This window comes from Bos grunniens, chromosome 5 (assembly GCF_055505025.1).
Source record: "Bos grunniens cultivar Pamir isolate PY7600 chromosome 5, Bosgru_T2T1.0, whole genome shotgun sequence".
Lineage (NCBI taxonomy): Eukaryota > Metazoa > Chordata > Mammalia > Artiodactyla > Bovidae > Bos > Bos grunniens.
In genome coordinates, this window is record NC_141169.1 from 113,854,578 (window position 1) to 113,876,956 (window position 22,379).

The 22,379-nt window shown below is 51.5% G+C and overlaps 1 protein-coding gene across 2 annotated transcripts; it reads right to left on the minus strand.

Annotated features, from left to right (window-relative positions):
- Positions 1 to 3,748: 3,748 nt before the first annotated feature.
- On the minus strand, positions 3,749 to 13,801 carry TOB2 (transducer of ERBB2, 2). 2 transcript variants are annotated; one of them, XM_086403037.1, is made up of 2 exons: positions 13,334 to 13,801; positions 3,749 to 7,641 (listed from the first exon to the last, which is right to left on the minus strand). In XM_086403037.1, exon 2 carries the CDS (start codon positions 7,543 to 7,545, stop codon positions 6,508 to 6,510), a length of 1,038 nt encoding a protein of 345 aa, XP_086259163.1. In that variant the 5' UTR covers positions 7,546 to 7,641; positions 13,334 to 13,801; the 3' UTR covers positions 3,749 to 6,507. The 2 variants fall into 2 exon arrangements, with proteins under 2 accessions (XP_086259163.1, XP_086259164.1); XM_086403038.1 differs by having other exon boundaries at positions 13,330 to 13,801.
- Between the last annotated feature and the right edge of the window lie 8,578 nt (positions 13,802 to 22,379).

Genomic DNA, 22,379 nt, shown 5'->3' on the forward strand with positions numbered 1-22,379 from the left:
CTCTTTTGCGACCCCATGGACTCTGTCCATGGGATTTTCCAGGCAAGAATACCAGAGTGGGTTGCCATTTCCTTCTCCAGTCCCTTGTTTATGGCCGGTCTTTTCATTCCCTGGGCACACCATGCTTGTTCCTGCCTCACCCGTGGATGTGTGCTGTTCTCTCTGCTAACACTCTTGTAATTCAGGTCGCAGGTTGAAAGCTCCCTCCTTGGGATGGTTTGCCTTCCCCCGACCACCCAATCTCAAGGGGTTACTTGGTCACTGGCTGCCATCCCCAGTTTTGATTGTCTTAGTGGAGCATCCTCACCATCTGATATATCCATCACTTGTTTTTTTGTGGTTCATAGAAAATAGCTTCATGAAGACACCTGGGGGACTTCCCCAGTGGTCCAGTGGTTACAACTCCACGTTCCCAATGCAGAAAGTATGAGTCCCATCCCTGGTTGGGGAACTACCTGCATGCTGCATGCCTGGCACCGTGTCCAGCACTAATGGAGGCTCCGTATAGCATAGAATGTTAATGCTTGGATGTTGGGTGATTTCCTACTGCAGGTGAGGGCAGAGCCAGCCTCAGAAGCCAGAAGTCCAGGTGGCTGGGCCAGGCGTCTTCTCCTCCCTGGACTCACCCAGCCCTGCCACAGCCCAGTAGGATTCTGAGCGAGTCCTCATGCCTGTGGGGCTCTCAGCCCATCGCTCTTTGCTCCCCTCTCTGGGGAAGGTGCCACAGCCCATGGTCCAGGGCCCTCACCAGGGCTCGGGACCCAGTGGGGCAGGAAGGGGTGCTGGCCCAGGGTCCAGCCCCAGTGGCCTAGCTGGACAGGGGCCGAGACTCACTGCCTCTTGTACAAATGGGACAGAAGTCAAGGGGAGAGACAGATATCTGAGGTTACACAGAGTCGGCAGCTAAGAGGAGCCATTTCTTTTGCTGGCAGTTGAAATTCCCCAAATTAAAACCCAGCAAATCAGCAGGTTCCTGTCGCCCGGGCGGGTCCCAGCCTGCCCTTAGGCCCTGCCCACTCAGAACTTGGCCAGAGTGGCCAGATCCAGGGAAGGGAGGGCAGAGGACAGGCCTGTGGCCCTCCACCCCGTGACTCACTGGGGGGCGGTGGCAGTGAGGGGCCCAGACAGCGGCATTCCCTTGGCCTCGGGACTGGCACTGATTCAGGCAGGCGGTGGCGAATGGAGCCGGGTTCTCCCGCCGCCATGACTCACCCCTCCCCGCCCACCTGCTCTCCAGGGAGAAACTCCCAGGCGGTTTCGGGGCTCACATCAGGAGTGACCGGCATCCTTCCCAGGACACTGCCTTGCTGGGCGACAGCAGCTTCCCACCCCTGCGGAGGGCAGGCAGGGGGCCAGCCTAGCATCTGCCCTGAGAATGGAGTCTCTTTTTTCCACCCCAGCCTGGTCTTGCTGTCAGCACAGTTGGGTTTCTGCCTGTGTGCTGAATCAAGGAAGCCTCCTGGACTCGTTGGCTGGTGGTGTTTGAGGATGGATGATTATCGCCTTGATGATGAAATGATACTTGTCATTTACTCTGGGCCAGCCACCATGCTCAGCATTTCCCACTCACTATTGTAGTTAATTTTCACAAGTAGGTGTAATTATTATCCCCATTTTAGAGGTGAGGGAACTGAGGCACCGGAGTAGGTGGAGTGGTTACTTGAGGTCACCCAGCTCGGGAGTGGCAGGGTTGGGACTGGAGCAGAGTCCAGACGCCTCCCTGCTGAGTGCGCTCTTGACACATTCCCTGGGGAGGGGCCATGGCCTTGCCCTGCCCCTTCCTGGCTCTTCTTCACCTCCCGATCCCTGGGCTCCCAGGCCCCCTGTGCATACCTATCCTGTCACTGCTGTCCCCCTGCGCCCGGGGCAGTGGGTGCTCACTGAGCGTTTGTGAATAAATGAGCCCTTTCCCCAAGGAATTCTGGGTCTACCCGAACGTTCTCTCTCCCCTGACCCCCAGGTCTCCCACTGCCCCACTTCAGAGCTAGCCGTTGATGATTAAATGGACACATGGACATATGAACCAATCATGTCGTGCCTGAGCTGTGGAGAATTTGGAGGTGTGTTCAAATCTGGAGTCTTTGGTCTACTCTCTAGCTGCAGCACGTGGGCTTCTCCTTGCAGTGGCTTCTCGTGTGGAGCACGCGTTCTAGGCTCCTGAGCTTCAGCAGTTGCAGCCCATGGGCTCGGTAGTTGCAGCTCCCAGGCTCTGAAGCACAGGCTCGGTAGTTGTGGCACATGGGCTTAGTTGCTCCGTGGCACGTGGGATCTTCCCAGATCAGGGATCAAACTGGTGTCTCCTGAACTGGCAAGTGGATTCTTTACCACTGAGCCACCAGGAGCCCTGGCGTTTGTTCTTTCAGCTGGAGGGGCTGGCTGGGGAGGCGATCTTGGCACCTGAACTGGGCCTCCAGGTGCCTCCCCCAGGCCTGTCATCTCCCTGGCACGTGCACAGAAAGTGGGACTGAGTAGCTGGGGCCCAGCTCCAGCAGGGTCTGTGCTAGGTGTTTTCTTTATATTAACATAAATAGGGGTGAACCTGTGAGGGGCCCTGGGGCCCACAGGCAGTGGGCTGCCTGAGCCCAGAGACACGGAGACAGGCTGGGCTTCTCCCTGCCAGGCCGGGGAAAGGGAGACCTCTGCCAGGCCTGGCACCCTGGACTGGGGCCTCGCTCCTCAACAGGCTCTGTTGGGGGAAGCGGCCTATGGAGGGGCTGGACATCAAGGGCTCCTGGGACCTCGTGCAGATGTGGGGTGCTTGGCTTGAGAGCTTCTAGGTCCAGTTCACACACTTGGGTGGGCAGGGATTGGTGGTGTCGTTTGGGGAGGGGCGGGCAGTTAGGGGCCTGAGGAAACCCCCATCCTGCTGATGCCCCAGAAGAGCCGCTTGTCCCCTGCCCCAGCCTGGATGGAGGGGGCAAGATCAGACCTCCCGTGCCCACCCCATGTCACTCTTCCGTGACAGTTACTATAGTTTTATAAAAAAGCCACACAGGGGTCAAAAAACCGACTTCCCCATTTATCAGTTTTATTTTAGCAGGTAGTCTAACACGGAGGCCATTTCTCAGTTGTACCGTGGAGATCATACCTGTTATCGTCAGGTTGTTGTGAGGGTAAAACAAGATTCAACAAACACAGCCACCCTCTTCATCCCGTGGGCCTTGCGGGGCTGGTGTGCAGCTCCGCTGGGGAGAAGGTGCCAGGTCCCAAGGTAGAGGAGATGGCGGAGGGTAGAGGAGATGGCTGAGTTCCTAAGAAAATCAGCAGATGGCAAGGCAGGGGGCCGGCTGCTCCCAGGCCCAAGCTCAGGTAGGCCGTTTCACCCCTGAAGCACCTCGGGAAGCACCAGGTTTCCGGGATGGAACCTGACCTAGGCAGGTTCTTCTCATCCTTGCCCACTCCTGAGGTCTAGCAGCCTGAGGTGGAGAGCAGGCTGGAGGCTGAGCCCTCCCTGGGCTGCTGCTCCCCAAGCAGGTGTGTCCTGTTCTCACCACTATCAGCAGAGGAAGCGGGGCAGTTCCCTACCTCATGGAACCGGTTTCCAACGTGGAAAAGGCCCCATGGGCATGGGCACCCCAAAGTGTCCTGTGCTGATGGGCTAGGTGATAAAAAGGGGCCCACAACACTGTGACCCTCCAGGGCTCAGGAGAGGATGGCCAATCATTTCTCGAAGTTGACAGGCGTTCACTCCCAACTCTCCCTCTCCCAAAAGGGGCCCCGGAAACAAAACAAGCAGGGAGCCAGCAGGTTATTATATATCATGCTTTTAATACAAACTTAAAAAAATCTGGAACAATATAAACTGTACAGATTTGATCAATCTTTTTTGTTTTTAAACTAAATCTCTAAACACACCAATGTTCCATTCCAAAATATTGCACAACATTCTGAATACAAAATGCTTGATTGTATTCCTCCTTCACTAAAGAAAACAAGTTCATTACCCTGCTCCCCCAAGCTCCTCTGCGTGTTGCCTCAATGCCCCCCTTCCCATCCCTAGGGGTCACACTAGAGAATCTACAGCTCACTGCATTGAGAAAAAGACATCATTCTGGACTAAAAAGTTTACATTCTTTACAAGACAATCCACCTTTTGATTTGTTCCTGGGAAAGAGGGGTAGACAGAGAGAGGATGGGGAAAGGGGAGAAATAGATTTTATTCTCCTCTTTTTTTATTTTAAAGTTTGTTTTTCCTGAAAAAATATCTTTCTCTCCTCTTTTTAAGAAAAAACCTTGAAAAGAAAAAAATTACGTTTTTTTACGTTAGAAATATACATATATTATATATACCTCTTACATTTTACAAATGTAGCAAATTATTCAATACAAACGGACACCAAAAAATGTAAAAAAAAAAAAAAAAAAAAGTCTTCCTACGAAACCAGGTAAATTAGTGCAGATTTCGGTTTTGTTTTCTTAAAAAAAATAAAATTGAAGCAAAAATGCCTAGATTTGAGACAGACACACTGAAGTGGGCCCAAGAGCCCAGCCCAGGAGTCATGCTCCTGAACGCACATTTTTTTCTTCTTATTTCAAAAGACACTAAGGGGTTGGTCTCCCCCTCCCTGTACTTGGTGAGAATGAGCCGACCGGGTGTGGCGGGTGCCTGTGTGCGTGGGCGTGGGGGAAGGGCTGGGAGGGGGCGTAAGGCAGCGTCCAACCTTTCCCAGAGAACAGCCTGGGCCTGTCACCTGTGCAGGAGCTGAGGGCTAGGGAGAGGGTGGCCCAGATCGGGCTGGCCCCTGAGAAGGCTAGGGGGACAGATGGTGCTGGGCTGAGGAGCCAGGGCGTTGCCCTGCTCAGGGAGGTAGAGCTGGTGCCCACTGCAGGGAGAGGAGGCTGGCAGTGTCTGTCTGGGCGGGACCCACTGCCGCAGCAGTTGCCCACTTGGGGTCACTGGGGCGTGCTAAGGGCTTTGGGACTTTCTGGGGATGGGGCCCCTGGTGCCCATACCCACTCGCCAAAGCGTCATGGTGTGGAAAGCTAGCCCGTTGGGGTAGGGTCGAAAAAAACAACTTCTCTCCAGCAGAGGTGGGAGTGGGGTCGGGGCTACGCGCCTATCCAGCCCATCACGTCCTCAGAGCATCAGGGCCCAGGGGGACTGGGTCGGGCAGTGAGGGGAGGGCAGGAGGTACCAAGAGGTTCCCCAGCAGGCAGAGGAAGAAATGTACTAAAACAATGACAGCCCAAAGATCAAAGTCTCAATTCAAGGCTTAGGACTGCCCACCTCAGGTGCTGACCCCAAACTCCCATCCCCTCCTCCCCAGGTACTCACGGTAGCAGTTCCCACCCTGGGCTGAGGTCACACAATAGGAGGGTCCAAGTCCAGGGACTTCGCCTCTTAGGTATCAGAGGCTGGATGTCTCCTTAGCCCCTCACTGCTAACTTTTTTTTGGTCAAAAACAAACAAAAGTGCAGATCCCTCCGCAGCTGGGAAACCAGTGGTTTCTGCACTGCTTTCCCCTGGGGGTGTCAGGCTCAGCCAGACTCACCCTCCATGCGAACCACAGAAGGACCGACAGCCCCCCCTCAGCCCTTTCCCCAACCTCACACATAAATAAGCACTTGCTGCAACCCAGAGTCACATCTAGAGACCAAGTTTCACATGGCTTGGAATCCCATACAATAGGACAGCAAACCACGCATGCACCCCACCGACACTCACCCCACCTCCCTGCCCACCAGCGCAGGCCCAGGAAAGAGGGGGCTATAGGAGAGGCCGCCTGTGCCAATGGCTGGGGTTCCAGGGCCTCAGTGACTGTCTGGGCCAGGTGGGAATGGTGGCGTGGGGCCACAGGGCAGACATGAAAGGGACACCAGACAGACTGCCAACCTCCCTGGAGTCAGACATCAGCTCAAGCGGGGAGGGTGTCAGGCGGCCAGCTGGCAGCTCCCTAAGGCCCAGGCCAGAGAGGGGGCGGGGGCGGGGGCTGGAGTCAGACCTATTTGGGTGGCAGGGCCCGAGAAGGCCTGCTGAGGTTGGATGGCTTTGAGTCAGAGGATAGCTGAGTGATGGAGGCAGTGACACGGGGCAGTCTCTCCCTGTTCTGAGGAGGGCCGGGCCCCAGCTGTAGTTCTTCCTTCCCTGTGAGCTTGGACACACCAGCTTTAAACCAGGCGTGTGAAGGAGGGAGGGAGGGAGGGAGGGAGCAGGGAGCAGCAATTCACATCTGGACCATTCTTAGCACAGGAAGCCACTAATTAAAGATGTTATATAGAAAACTACATGTAAAAAAGAAAAAAAAAAAGAAATATAAAACCCAAACCAACCAAATAAATCTAGAGGCAGGCAGGAAAACAGCAGGGGGGGCCGAGTTAAACCCGATTCGCTGCTTCGGAAGCCCCCTCCTACTCCATGCCTGGGCTGGATCTTGTTTCTAGAAGTTAGAGTGAGAAGACTGGAAATCTTGTTGTGTTATCTTGCTTTTCCTCTCTTTTTTTGGCCTTTCCTTTCCTTTCTCTTTCCTGTGGTCTTGGGTGCTCCTGGCCCCGCGGGCAGGTAGGCGGTCAGTTGGCCAGCACGACGGGCTGGAACGGCTGGCTGGGATACTGCATGGTGTTCAGGTTGTAGCTGAGGCCTTCCACGAAGGGTGTCTTCTCCAGAAAGAGGCTGTTGGCACCACCACCAAACACCTGGGCCACGTCGAAGCTGCTGCTGTTGCAGGTGCCAGCACCGCTGCCCCCAAAGGAGGCCGGGGAGCCACTGCCTGGGCCATCGGCCCCGTCAAAGAAGAGGCTGGGTGAGCCACCGCCATTGTACACGAACTCCTTGGCGTTGGGTGAGAGCTGGGACTGAGGGGCTGGGTTGGCGGTGATGAAGTTCAGTGAATGCAGGGACAGAGAGAGGCTCTTCTGCTTCAGCAGGTTGTTGGTGGGAGAGCGGGCCAGGCGAGGCTGCTGCTGTGGGGGCTGCGGGCCGCCTGCACCCCCGCTGGCCACCCCACCCCCACCTGCGGCCCCACCCCCCTTCTTCATCTTGGTGGAGCCAAACTTGGTGGCCGCAAAGGAGGCGGTGGTAAAAGTGATGGGCTGGGCCGAGCGGGGGATGAAGGTGGGGCTGGGTGACTGGCCAAAGGACGGGGACGGGGAGTTGGACAGGGAGCTGTCCTGGCTGCCGATGGGCACGAAGACCTGGGCGTCGGGGTTGAAGCTGCTCTTGATCTCCTTGTCCAGCTCAGGGGCAACACAGCCCTCGCTGTCATCCACGTACAGCACTTTCACAGCCCCCTTCTCACCAATCTGGTAGGACACCTCGAAAGGGTCGATCCAGACGCTCAGCTCCTCGGGCACGTTGGCCCGCACGTCCTCCACCGCCAGGCCACTCCGCTTGGCGGCCAGCTCCACCACGGGGTCCACTATCTCCCCAATGTGGACACAGCGGAAGCCAGAGCCCTTCAGCGGCTTGTCGGGGTACCAGTGGCCTTCATATTTCTTTTTCAAGAGTCGTTCGAGCTCCTCGCCAAACAGGTCTGCCCGGCGCCGGGGCAGCTTGTTGTACAGGTAGGAGATGATGAAGTTCAGGGCTACTTTGATCTCCAGCTGCATGGTCGTCTCCTAGGCAGAGAATCAGCGCAGGTGCGTGCACAAGTCGAGGGGAGAGGTAGGAAATGTACGGCGGGCAGCCCTGGGCTCCAGACAACTCTGAGAAATGAAAAAGAAAGGCTTCGTAAGTAGACACGCAGAAAGCCGGGGGGTGGGGGTGGGGGGCGGATGACACCGAAAAGACAGAGAAGCACCAGCTCTGGAACACGGAGGCCCAGGGTCCCCTTTCTGCCCCACTAGTGGTAGGTTCGCACGTGAGGCTGTGGGTAGGCCACTTTCTTCTCAGCCTTCCTTTTATCAGTGACACGATATTTCAGGAGGCACTTGATCAATATTTTAAGCAATTCTAAAGAAACAGGGGTGCTGTGGTTTCCACTATTTTGAGAATTCAGGTCATTGTGATTGAAATAAAAAAAAAAAAAAAAAAAAACTGCGCTCCTAAATCAGAAGGAGAGGGGATGGTTCTTACTAACTGGTTCCTGCGATGTCTCAAGGAAATCATACTCCCAAACTGTCACAGGTCACGACAGGAGTTTAGACTCTTCGTTTCTCCCCCTTAAATGAAAAGTGATACGGGCCCCTGAACAGGAAGTAGCACCACCAGCATTTCATGGGAGGCTGATATCCAGTCACATCTGGGCTCCCTGGGTGTGTATGTGCTCTGGTTCACTTAGCGTTTGCAGAACTGTTTTTTTTTTTTTTTTTTGCAGAACATGTAACCAAGGTGTGCATTTCCATCCAGATAAACCTCCAAGAACAGAGACTGGAGCACAGTTCCCCCCAAAAAAGCCAAGACCTATCATAGTCAGACACACAGACCAACAAGGGAATTGCTGACTAGGGGCTGCCGCAGAGAAGCAGAGGAAAGGAGAGGAGAGTGAGCCTTTTAGGTGAACAGAGCCTCAGGAGCAGTACTGGTGTGGCCTCAGGGAAATCTCTGCAGTTTCTGGCTGTGATGGGGGGGCAGAGAGAAGAAATTTTCCATCACCCTCCAGCCTCCAGCTGGGGACCCATCATCACTCAGCCTCCCAGGGACTGTCTGACCACCTGTCCTTGGCACTGGACCAGATTTATCAAGTGTTTGGAGATCCCTGGAGAGGAGGCAGCCCAACATAAACACTCAGCTTGTTATTTTGGGATTCTCTCACAGCCAGATCCACAGAGGTCAGAAAGGTTTATTCCTGAGGTCTGGGCCAGCCTCATTTCTCAGGAAGACGATCTGTGAGGTCCTAAGAGCAGTGATCCTAATCGGCTCGCTTTCTCCACAAGGGCAGATCCAGGCTCCTACCGTGGGAGACCTGAACTGAAAAGGGACATCTTTGAGGCCGACAGAGTCAGAACATGTCCCCCGCCAGACCCCTGGGTGCAACTGTGCTGCTGAGCTCAGCCCAGAAACAAGACTCATTCACGACCCAGGACAGGCATCTTCTGTCCCTGGAGCTGGATTTTTGACTAAAATCCCTTTGGGGTCCAGCACAGAGTATCCAGGTGCTCACTCTAGGCTTGAGGATCTCAAACTTTCTGAACACTTGCCCCAGCTCACTACACTGCAATTGTAGGGTCTGGGCCTATGGTTCCCTGGGGGCACTCTCAGGAATGAACTCTCAGGCAAAGCTCTCAGAGGTGAGTATCAGGGAAACGCACTGGGTCGCTATGGAGGTCTGATGACACTGGCCAAGTCCAGTGCTACCCTCATCTCAGGTCTGAGAGGCCACAGGCAGCAGTAAAACCAATGCTATGAGCGCGGCCTCTCCAGAGCCCTCCACAGGGAGGCTCAGGACTCAAGAGACCCTTGTCTTCCCCTCTTCTGGCCTCTATTATAGACTTAATCTCCATATGTCTTCAATGCCTATTCATAGTCACCAAAGATTAGTTCCAGGGTCTTCTAGGTTTAAAGAAAAGAATGGTAAAGATAAGCAGCCTTCTGTTTATGAGGACTGATTTCACCACCAGATGCAAGCTAGCCACCAGGACTATGCCCCCCACTCCCCCAAGAATGGAGGTCTGTAAGGGCCACAGTGGCCCACTGGGAGTGTCCAACACATAGGAAACTAGAGTTGTGAAGAAAGTTGGCACTGATTCCCAAGAACAGGCCTGGATTTAAAGACAGTGTCTTCAAAGTCTTTTTGAAAAGGAGACCTTGAACATGACATATGACACTCCTCCCAAGGCACCATATGGCCTCTTGGTATGCCACACGGTCCAAAAGGGCCCCTATACCCATCTATGCCTTCTCCAACTCTGCTGCCCAACTGCCTTCCAAGTCACCTCCTCTGAACAGTTCAGCCTCAGAATGGGAGTGTTTTAAATGCAGGCCAAAGTCATTGGGAAATAAGCCTCCCACCTCAAAATACAATAGAATCACTGTCATCAGCCCTGCCTAGCTAGCCATTTTCTGCAGCATAAGCAACTAACGCTGCACACCAATTTATACCTCTGTGATGCTGCTGCACAAATAAGGAAGTATGTAATGCCACCTTCACTTCTTTAATTGGAGAACAGGCCAGGCCAGATGGCTGTGGGGTGGAACCTTAGAAAAATGCCGGACAACCAGAATGAGCTTTTCTGCTTTATCAGCTCAGGCTCTAATTTTGACTTCAAGAAGCTTATGGAACAGAGGATTAAAGCACTACTGCTCTCTTTAACTAAAGATAGGAGTGACCGCTCAGATCAGTTTGTTCATTTTTTTAAGGCTATTGTACAAATTCTAACAATTACATACTAAATATTCATACATTCATACAATGTGGTAAAATTAGAAAGCTTAAAAATAAGGACCTTTCAATAAAAGGAACAAATAGATTTAAGTTAAACCACAGGAGAGGACTCAAAGACTTTCTACAACTCTGACTCAGGTGCAAAAGGCCAGAAAAGTCACAAAAAGAAAAAAAAGACTAAGTGCTTAACAATAGCAAAACTGACCTTTTGTCATTAAAAAAAGTTGAAATATGAGATTAAAATTGTTTGCTTTTATTTTTTTAATATTTATTTTTATTTATTTGGCAGCATCAGGTCTTAGTCCTGTCATGTGGGATTTAGTTCCCTGGCCAGGGATCGAACCCATGCCTCCTGTATTGGGAGTGCAGAGTCCTAGCCACCAGACCACCAGGGAATTCCCTGTCAGATTTTATTTAGAATTTTATCCTCTTTCACTTGCTTGACTTCCAGCAATAAACTTAATCCTGGATTTATGTTTTAAGAGTAAGTGCTCAAGAGAATGTCAAAAAGCGGGCGAAGAAAGAAGCTGAAAGGTGGCTGCAAGTCAACAATATGATAATGGAGACGCCAGACAAGTGACAAAAACGTGGACAGTTTTCAGAAGAAAAAGTTATATGTTTTAAAGGTGAAAAAGAGGTATGGTGAGGGAACCCACTGGGCCCCTAAACTCTGAGTACGTGTAAATTCAGACACCACAAGCCTTAACATCCAAATCGTCCTACTGGATTCAAGTGAGTGTGGAAGGAGGACTCGGCGATCACACTTTTGACAAGGCCAGTCGATGTCATTAACCGGGTGCTGGGCTGTGGGGGCCTGGCTCTCGCGGGACAGGGGGTGGCCCCACCCCACTGGTCCGGAAGGCGGTGGCCCAGATGGGCGGGTGTGGTTGAAAGGCTTCCAGGACTTGCGGCGACCGACCGCAATACCCCGCCCAGTGTCTCACACCATGTCCCTCAAACATGGACCATGCAAGCCCAAGCCGGCTTGCAAGGCTCCTTCCAACTAAGAGGGCTCGTCCTATGCAGTCCAGGTTTCTCTGAATCCAGGAAGACCTGACTGCGCCCCAACGTAAGAAGGGCAGGCTCTTCACTCTGGGAATTGTAGTCTTCAGAAACCTCATGCTCAGGTTGGAGCAAATGACCTACTTTCTCTGCACACTACATTTCCCTGCGTACTTTGCGAAGACTCAGTCAGGGAACTACGCATGCCCGACGGAGGGTGAGAGAATCCAGGAAAAGTTTCCGCTGCACATGCGCGCTGTGGCGGGCTGGCGCCCACCCCCTCCTTCCCCGCCCACGGCCTAATACATTTTATATAAATTCTATCTTAAAGCCTACTCTTCGTATTGTATCACCCCACCATATCCAAGTCTCGACTTCTCAAGAAACTAAACTTTTCCTCCTTCTGTCTCTTCACTGCCTCGCATGACTGCTGAATTAAGGATCAGCTTCTAATGAGTTTTTCTTGTTTTTCGTTTTTTTTTTCTGGGTGAAGGTGGTAGGCTGGGATAGATAGGGTCACATTCCTCCCCCCGCCTCAAACCCCTGCCACTTTAATCTGGATTCTTTGGGCTGGGTGGTTTCCTTTTGGAGTTGGTATAGGGCCGGTGGGTTCGAAGAGAAAAGAGCCTTTTCCCCTTAATGCTCAGCGGGCTCCACTGCAACACCCTCACAGCCAGGAACGGACAGGCAGGAATTCAACCAGTTCTCCCGTCCTCTCGGCCAAAGAAATTCCCAGTTTTGAGCTGCGGGGAGGCGCTGGGCCGACAATCAAAAGGCCCGACGCCAGCAGGGCCCAAGCCTCACTCCTCTACTAATCCAAGTCCGAGTAACCGGAGCCGGCTAGGTAATAGGAAAGAGTTCCCGGGCAGGGAAGGAAAAACGGTACATCTGACACCTGAACAACATCTTTTAATACTTAAAATTGTTGGTGAGTCTCCTCCCACTGAAAGACCTGCACTCTGGACCAGACTTACCAGATCCTAGGCAAAGCTCCCTAATCCTTCCTCCCACACAAGCTTCTTTCCCCCCTCCGCTTAAGAGGGGGATGGGGGCAGGCACCCAAGAAAGCAACAGGGGTGTTTTTCTGCTGTTAAATCAAAGATGAGGGACCCTTCCCCAGGGTAGGGTGGGTAGGAAGGAGGGGAAAAAAAGGTTAAGATACTGAGCAGACATCCGGGAACCCCCTCGGCTAGCCGCTAAGTTGTCGCCTGATGTGTGGCGTTCTGGCTCTTCTAGGGGGTGAGAAAGGGCTGCCAGCTGTCGCTCGTCTCTCTGCTCCCTCCTCCCCCTCCGTTTCTGGTCAAGGGCACAGTCCATCCTCTGGACAGGAAGGAGCTTAGGAGTAGGGCTCTTCCTCTGAAGCACCTCACCAGGGTCAACCAGTATCCACTGATACAGCTGGAAGGGTACTTTTTTTCCGCCTAGTTTTCCCTTCAAACACTGACGAGGATGAAGAGCTCAAGCCAAAATGGTGAATTCTGGCTTGGAGACCAGAGGACCGTCATCACTGACGGGTCCAAAAGGGGGTGTGTGTGGGGGTGTCCATTCTCCATCCCTCAGGCTCCACAGGGCTCAAAATAAACCCTATTAATTATTACCACCACCCCCCTCTTTCCCGGACACGGGCAAAGGAGGTGCAAAGCAAGAAGGCCTGGATCCTCTTCCTTCCTCTTGATTTATTTAATGGTGTTGAGAGTTATGTTTCGGGGGGGGGGGGGGGCGGAAACAAGGAAAATCTAGCGACTCTCTAGGATATTAAGAACGGAGGGAGGAAACGCACCCCACCCAGGAGGTGGTCACACTTGAAACTGGGAGAGAGAGACTGTGGGATACCCCAGGATCAGAGCGAACGCGAGGGAAAGAGGAGCACGGGCAAAACGTGGGCTCCAGTGGGGAGGTGGAAAGCGGGGGGAAATGCTGGCCAGGTGTAAGGGGGTGCGACAGCAACGTGGAGCGTCCAACAGACCGAAGAGCCGGAGTGGAGCGGGGGTGGGGGAAAGCGTCTCCTGCCTGTTTGGGTCCTTGGGGGGGCCACCCCACCCTCCTCAGCCCGCACGGCCCCACTCACTCACTCGGGTCTCCGCCGCGGCGGGGCTGCGTGCCGGCCGCGGGGCGGCTTCTTCCTTCACGGTGTCTCTTGCGAGCCGAGCGGAGGTCGTTCTCCTTTTCCTGGGCACCGCCGGGCCCGGGGCCGATGTGTCCTTTGCTTCGTGGAGGGTTGGGGGGAACGAGTGAGAGGGGCTTATGGGCTATGACTCTCAGTAATTCTTTCCGCTTTTTTGGAGGTCGGGCTCAGCAGCAGGGCGGCGCGCGGGGGGGCGGGTGGTGGTGGTGGTGGTGGACGCAGGGCTGGCGGGCCAGCCGGCGGCGGCGACGGCGCGGGGATGGGAGGACCAGGAGGGTAGCTCGCGTCGCGGAGCGGAGGACGGTCCGGGCTGTGGCCGGAGGACGGTCTTGCCCTTCTGGCCGCGCGTCGCCCGAGCCGCTCGCTTCTCGCCACAGGACGACGACTCGCACCTTCCCGCGCCCCGGCCCGAAGTGAGCAAAGTCAATGAAAAGTTTCACCCTTAGCAACCCTGCGCACGGATCCGGCTTCCCCACCCCTGCGTGATGCGTCCCTCCGCCCTGCAGGGGCGGGGCCCGGCGCCGGGCCGGGACTACTTCCCGGCCGGCTGGCGGCTTTAACCCCTCCGGGCTCGCGGCCAGGCACTCGGCGTGGAACCCGGCGGCGGCCGGGCCCTCGCCCTTGTCCTACCCTCTGGTGGTCGGCCGGCCCGCCTCATCACTCAGCCCCCTCCTCTCTCAGATGTCAGCGAGGCTGCCTCTGGTCGGCCTGTGTCACGTGGGCTGTCTCCCCTCCCCATCACGACTCCGCATCGTAGTTTATTTTTTTTCTTCATGCAACACCCCCCCCCCCCACCGCAAAACCACTCAAATCGTGCTTATTGTGTAAAGATGTTTCCCTAGGTTAGACAGCAAGTTCGGGAGGGCAGGGGAGTCTGGCCTGGGACTGCGCGTGTGCTCACTTGGTGTGTTGGCTGAATGGGTGTGTCGCGAGAAAAGGGAGACTTTTCCCCGCTGTTTTTTTTCGGCCCTGCACCTGCACGGTTCGGTTTTGCTCGGCCGAACCGTCCCCGCGGCCACCTCAGCGAGTCCTTTCGGCTCTGGGCCTCTTTGACTGACCTTCCCCGTGGCGCTCGCACCGCCCCAGTTACGGGTCTCTTCTCGGGTCGGGGAGCTGAGGGGACGACTCGAGCTCTGGAAAGGTTTCAGACCTTTTTATCAAATTCGGCTCTTGGCCCAAGTCTTCCGAGCCCCTCGTGCCTCGTCAGGGGGACCCGTAACGTCGAGGGGAAAACCCGGGCTCAGGCAGCGCGGGTGTAAGAAAGGGATGACCAGAGGCCGGCCGGCCGGCCAGGAAAAGGAACCGAGCGACACATGAACCTGCCCCCTTGCCGCCTCTGGCGCCCGTTAACCTCGCGTCTGGGGCAGCGCCAGCCCCAGCCCCGCGCAGGCGCGCGATCGTGTCCCCTGCCCGCTCGGGGCAGGGCTCGGCCCCTTTGCGGACGCCCCCGTAAGGTTCTCCCCATTCGGCGACCCCCCACCCCGCGCCACATTTCTTTTAGTAACAGACCCCGCCGGCCGGGGTGGCGCCTGCTAGGGCCAGAGGCACGGGGCTCGCGCACCCGACAGTCAGTCGGCGTGCGGACCTAGGGAGGCGGACCCAGGTTCGCCAAACCCGGGGACCCGCACACGCCAGACCTGCGCGCTCGGCTCTCCTGACCGGGCTACTGGCCACTCGGCTACTTTGTGACTGTGCGAGGCATAGTGTGTGTAGGGAGGCCTGAGTCTCCAGGGAGGTCACAGGCGGACGGGACTGCCCTTGGTGAAGCCCGGGGCCGCTGGGAGCTTGTACTTTAAGTCTTCCTATCCCTTCTTTAATCGCCCATTCCCCAATTCCCTCCCTACCCCCGACCTTAATTCTCATTCCAGACGGTTCCAGCCCAACGGCAGCCGCCAAACCCACGTGGGGTGGCGAGATCCGAAAGTTTCCAGCTACGAATGGTTTGCAGTTTTTCCTTGATCACTATTTTTGGCAAGGGCAGAGAGCAACGGTAAGGAGCGGCTTTAAATGCTCTTCGCTGTAGAGAAACGCTGGACTGGAGGGCAAACTCCAAGGGGACCGAAAGCGGGAGAGAGCCTGAGCCGTAGAACCCCCCATCCCCCACACTCAGAGCACCTCAGCCTCTGGGGCTCCTCCAGGGACTACTTGCTTGTGCGTCAGCGAGTGCCAGAGCGTCACATACACACCCCCTCCGCCTAGCCTTCTCCACCCCTCCCCTTCTTATTCCTCCACCTCCTTCCCCTCCCTTCCTCTCCCCTACACCCCCGCCCCCGTTCCGCCCCGCCTCCCTCTCTTCTCCCCTCCCCTCGCGAGTTCCAACCGGGCAGCCAGACTTGGCCGACTCAGGGTTCCGGAGCCCTGGAGAGCTAAAAATATACCCGGTACGTTAGCAACAGCCTTTCCATTGGTGGGGAACAGGGAGCGGCAGCCCCTGATTGGGTATTCGATCCAACCTCTAGGACGGGGAAGTGGGGGCGAAAAGCCTAGGAGCCCAGCCCTTTGCGGAAGGGGTGGGGTGGGGGGCGGTGGCGGGGAGTGCGGTTGCGTATTGGGGCATTGCAAGGGATGCTGGTATTTGTAGTCATTTATTGGAGGCCGCTGTGAAAATAAGTGGGTTTGAATCCCAGTTCTGCCACCAGCCGTTTTATCTTGATTTAATGGCAGTAAATCTCTTTACATTATCAAAACGTTTTCTCGTCCTTAAAACGGAGATCGTGTAGGGATTAAATCTTATACTGTATGTAAAGCCTGTCTCAAGTAGTTGTTCTTAAAGGTCACAGTCCTGGCCAAATTGCATTGTGTATGTGCTGTGCTCAGTTCGGTGTGTATTCTGCAATAGGAAACCATACAAGACAGAAAGAGAAAGGGGGGAGTGAGCTGAAACGAATTCTTCTAGGGTATCACAAGAAGGAGGGATGGAGTCCATGTAAGCAGATAAAGGGTACACATTTCTTACCATTCAGGAAATGTGAAGCAGGTTGAAGGAGGAGTGAATCCCTGGAAGGGAGGTGTTGAATTTCTGCGCGTTCCAGCATTTATTCCAATCTCTCCTGCAATGCTGAAAACACACCAGCCTGGACCAATATCACTGAAACAAAACTGAGAAACTCAGCCTCTCTGGCAAGTGGGAGCACTGGGTAAAAGGTTAGCATATAAATAGGAAAAAAAAGGAAAAAAGGTAATCATCATTCTTAACTGCTGAAGTCTCCATTTATCATGTGGTAAGGTGGATGTTTTTTGCTCTCCTCAACGTGTGATTTCCTCTTGTCAGGGCTTAATTGTGTGCTGAGTTCCTACTCAAGCATTCCAGAGTCCCCTCCTATTTTGAATAATCACAGGTTGAGACATACACTTTGTTTTCAAGATGGTGAGCTTCAGTAGTAAGCATGTGCTCAGAGGGTGGAGGCAGCTCCCCTGTCTGAGAGTAAGCAAGTTATGCCAGATGTTTTGTTGTGACAAGTCAGGCTGGTCATAATTAGCCCCAATTAACTCTCTGGGGTGAGTCATTCTCACACACACATGTCCGGGTGAGAAATTTTGTAGTTTCTTTTAAGTTATCCAAGAAAATAGAAAATTTGATTCTTCAGACCCACTGCTCCAACTGCGCAGGAACAAAGACAGCCACACAGAAATTAACTTTGGAGAAGAGTGATTGGATGGATGCTGAGGGCAAATGATATGCTGTTTATTGACCTCATTTACCTCTAGTAAAGGAGGTAAGTGAACAAACCTGTTTTTGGCTAAGACACTAAAACTAGAGTGTCCAAAGGAAGTATCACTTTAGCCTTGGTGATGGCAGGCAGGCCATTTGGGGATATAGTTGATAAGGAACTAAATAACTGGCAAAAGATGGAAACTGGAATCTTTTTTTTTTTTTTAAGGCAGGAAAATTCCAAGGCAAAGAATCTTTCGCATTTATGTCCTTGGTTCAAACTCTAAAGAACTACAGGTCAAAATGTAGTGACATACAATCTCTTTGAGATTTAGTTGAGTTTGATTCCCTGGGAAGTTAGTTTTCTTCATTTAGAAGCTGCTAATTGCAGGCCAAGGTCCACATCTGGTGGCTCTATTGCCTTGGCATATACTGACACATTAAAAAAAAATTTTGTTGGCTGCGCTGGGTCTTCGTGGCTGTGCTCCGGCTGTGCTCTGGCTTTCTCAATTTGTGCTGAGTGGGGGCACTCCGACTCCTCATTGCAGCGGCTTCTCACGTTGCAGGACATGGGCTCCAAGGTGCTTAGGCTTCAGTAGTTGTGGCTCCCCTGCTCTGGAGCCCAGGCTTAGTGGTTGTGACACATGGGCTTAGCTGTTCCATGGCATGTGGGGTCTTCCCAGACCAGGGATCGAACCGGTTTCCCATGCATTGCAAAGTGGATTCTTAACCACTGGACCACCAGGGAAGCCCCTACAATTTTTAAAATGAGTTAACAGACAACACTTAAAAGTTGAGAGGTTGTACAAAAATGTCTTGTCACTTGTTCTAAATTCAAAAGATATGGTAACACTGGGCATTCAAACTGGCAATTGTTTCAGTTGAATAGCAACTGTTCCCTGTAGACAGGGCCTGTGCTCTCTGGTTCCAAGTTTCCTAGACTCCCTATTGTCCCCCAGACACTGAGGCCCAGTGCCACACACCAGTAACCATCATGTTTGGGCTGCTCTTCTTACATCCCTCCCGTTTTTTTTTTTTTTTCCTGCACTATGAGGCATGCAGGATGATCCCCAAGCGGGGATTGAACTGTGCCCCCAGCAATGGAAGGGTGGAGTCTTAACCATTGGACCACCAGGGAAGTCCCATCTCTCTCCTTTAAAAAAAAAAAATTTGGCTGTGTTGGTTCTTAGTTGGAGCACACAGGATCTTTCGTTGCGGCACACAGGCTAAGTGAGGGCTCAGTACTTGTGGCGCGAGGCATGTGGGCTCTTAGTTCTCTGACCAGGGATCAAACCTGTGTCCCCTGAACTGGAAGGCTGATTAACCACTGGACCACAAAGAAAGTCTCTCATCCCTCCCTTTTAATCACTTATGTTACTCACCCAGACTCCTGTATTTGTGAGTACTTTTTCTAGGTGTTTTTTTTTTTTTAGAACAGAATAAACTGGAAAATATTGTACACACAGTAAATATTTCATGAAATTTTGGTTTCTCTTATACATATGTATGAGGCGTGAAAACAGTCCAAGTGAGAGACTGTTGTAGGGTATGGTGCATCTGGCAGCATTCATGTTGGGAGCTTAGAAAGAAAAGGTACAGAGTTGGCTGGATAATGTGACAATGGTATTTCAAATAAAGGAAATAGCCAAAAAGATGGGGTATGTGTGAGGAATTCCCTTCATGAATAGAGGAAAACCTGAGGGGTAGGGAAGAAAGGGAACCATATGGAAGACCTTCAGTGCTAGGACTTAAATGTTTATCTGTGAAGTAGAGGCAATGGCACCCCACTCCAGTACTCTTGTGGAAAATCCCATGGACGGAGGAGCCTGGTAGGCTGCAGTCCATGGGGTCGCTAAGAGTCGGACACGACTGAGTGACTTCACTTTCACTTTTCACTTTCATGCATTGGAGAAGGAAATGGCAACCCACTCCAGTGTTCTTGCCTGGAGAATCCCAGGGACGGGGGAGCCTTGTGGGCTGCCGTCTATGGGGTCGCACAGAGTCGGACACAACTGAAGTGACTTAGCAGCAGAGGCCCTTTGCAAGAACTACCATTGAAAAAAGTAAAGCCTTCCCAGTAAGGGTCAGGCATTTACCAGGTCAGATTTAATCCTTACAAACCAAAGTGGGAGGCATTAATGTCCTTATGTAATAGATAAGAAAAAAATGTTCCCAGTACTAAAGATCAGTAGCAGATCAGAATTCAAATACAGGACGGATAATAAAGCCAACGCATTTCTCATTACACTTTTTTTTTTTTTGAGCAAGAGCAATGTAATAAGTGTGATGTTTAAAGGAGATTAAATTACCATATGTGTACAGAGCATATTTGAGAAGCTAGAAGCAAGACACTCATCCTTTTTAGATCCTAGAAATGAATGTATCAAAACACTGAATACTTAACAGTAATCATAAACCTGGGAAATGAAATGGCTTTCTTAGATTGAACTATAATAAATTTAGTTATTTTAACTAGACTTGTGTAAGTAGTGGTTACTTCAACAAATAAGAAAAACAGTAATTTTTAAGACCATTCTGTTTTTTTGTGGCCACACAGTTGGCTGAGATTATTATTCACTTTCCAAAGAACTATATACAGTTAGAGGTTAAAATTCAGTTTGTAAGCAATATTTTCTCAACAGAGAATACTGTCATTATTCCAATTTTTAAAACTGAAAAAGACTTATCCTAAGGTCCAAGGTAGATAATAATTAAGGACTTGAATTTGAACATCGTTTATCTAATATGGTCTTTAAAAAAAAAAAAAATTTTTTTTTTTGGCTGCTCCAGCGCTTAGTTGCAGTAGGAAGGACTTTCAATTTTCATGGGCATTTGGGCCCTAGTTTTCTGACCAGGGATCGAACCCAGGCCCTTTGCATTGGAAACACAGTGTCTTAAGCCACCAGAGTTCTTAACTTACTCTTGGCCTCAGACAGCAAACAAATGGAGAATGGGATTGTGAAATTAGGTGACAGAGGAACAGCGTTCAGCAGAATTCACTGGGCTGAGATTGAACTTGCCTGTCACTGATCAGTATGGAAATCTCACCGGGCATTAAGTTTTAAGCTCCCTTGCAAGACCTTTTAGACGCATACACACTGAAGCTCATAGAACACAGTAAGGTGTTGTTTTGCTAAAACTAAGCAATAGCTTTTCAAACACTTGTAGATCCAAGATGTTACATGGACCAAGGTGGTTAATAAATTTTTGTGGGGAGGGGGGACATACCTCAAGGCAAGTGAGATCTTTTTCTCTGACCAGGGATCAAACCAGAGTCCCCTGCATTGGAGTTTTAACTGCTGGATTGCCAGTGAAGTCCCAATGAACAAATTTCAGAAATTGTTTAGTAAAACAAAACATTATGACTTAGTATTACACATTAAAACTAGTTACTAACTAAACTTAGTTAGAATCAGTGACAGATTCTAGTTATAATATGGATTATCTGATCTCTACAACTTTTGATTACTTTGCCAACAAAGGTCCATCTAAGTCAAGGCTATGGTTTTTCCAGTGGTCATGTATGGATGTGAGAGTTGGACTGTGAAGAAAGCTGAGCACTGAATTGATGCTTTTGAACTGTGGTGTTGGAGAAGACTCTTGAGAGTCCCTTGGACTGCAAGGAGATCCAACCAGTCCATTCTAAAGGAGATCAGCCCTGGGTGTTCTTTGGAAGGAATGATGCTAAAGCTGAAATTCCAGTACTCTGGCCACCTCATGCGAAGAGTTGACTCATTGGAAGACTCTGATGCTGGGAGGGATTGGGGGCAGGAGGAGAAGGGGACAACAGAGGATGAGATGGCTGGATGGCATCACTGACTCAATGGACGTGAGTTTGAGTGAACTCCGGGAGTTGGTGATGGACAGGGAGGTCTGGCGTGCTGCAATTCATGGGGTTGCAGTCGGACACGACTGAGTGACTGAACAACTTCTGATGTACCATAACCCTTACCTGATGCTTTAAAACTGCTCAGAGCTCCCCAAACACATCACCCTGTCCAAACTGTTTCCCCCACAAAAATGTCCGTTATCAGCAGACCCCATCCCCTCTGCTGGGAGGTTGCAATGTGGCCTTCAAAGCCCAGTTTATTACCTGGTTTCTATTACTTTAGTTATTCATTCAACACTGAGTACCTGCTACACGCTGGGCACAAAAGACTTATTTCCTGCCATCATGGAACACAGCCTTATAGATGATAGTCAATATCACCAAATGCTAAAAACAAAATGCTCATGGTGCTATGTGGGAGTATGACAAGAGGGACTTTGGGGGTTGAATGAGGCATCTTTAAGGAAATACTTAGCTAAGGTCTGAAGGATGAGTAGGAGTTAGTTGAGCAGAAGCAGAACAGAGCTTTACAGGTAAAAAGCACAGAGGCAGGAGGGAAAGCAGCAGTTTGAGGAACTGAAAGGAGCCCTCATGGCAGTCCTATGGCTATGATCTTCCTCTAGCCTTCCTGAGGTGCCTCTCGCTAGGCCCTTGCTTTGTGCAGCCCCTGAGCTGTACTGAGCTGTTTCTGTTAGGCTCAATCACTAAATTCCTTGAAGGCAGAGATTATCTGAATTCTGTTTTGGACATTCAATACATCACAAATAAGCAAGTATACATTCAAGACAAAACTCCGACAAGAGGTCAGAAGACCCATCTCTTCCTTTAGCTCTGCCACTAAGTTGCAATGTGACCTTGGGCCAGGTCCCTGGATCCTGCAAGACTCAGAAGCTCTTTCAAATTCATGGTCTTAAAGGCTTACTTGACTGGAAGTCTCCAGTTATGAATATGTCTCTTCTGGATAACTTGCTTATTGCCTCTAGCAGACAAAAAGTACAGATGGTTAAGTTAGGGTAGGATACATCTAAAGTTGATTTTACTTAAATCACACATCCCTTCACATCCTATTATTTTTTTTGGCCGCACCTCATGGCATGTGGAATCTTATTTCCCTGACTAGGAATTGAACCCACACCCCCTGCACTGGAAGTGCAGAGGCTTAAACACTGGACCACCAGGGTGGTCCCTCCCTTGTATCTTTAATGTGAATATATATATGTACTTTATGAAAAAAAGTCAACCAAGTTCAGTTTTCCTAACTCATTGATTTGAATACATTTTGTCTCACTCCCTTCTCCGTTATTGAAAGCCACCTCTTCAGTTCAAAACTCAAGTTGGGCAGGAAGGAAAAAGCAATGTTTCTAAAAATAACTTTGGTTTACTTATCATAAAAGGCACGAATAGTAATAAGAGAACAAGGTGCTTAAGTTAATCCCAATACCTCTATTTTGAATCACAAATTTCTAGGTGACTAAAAGTCCTAGAGTTAAAATTAAATTGGGAAGGGGCTGA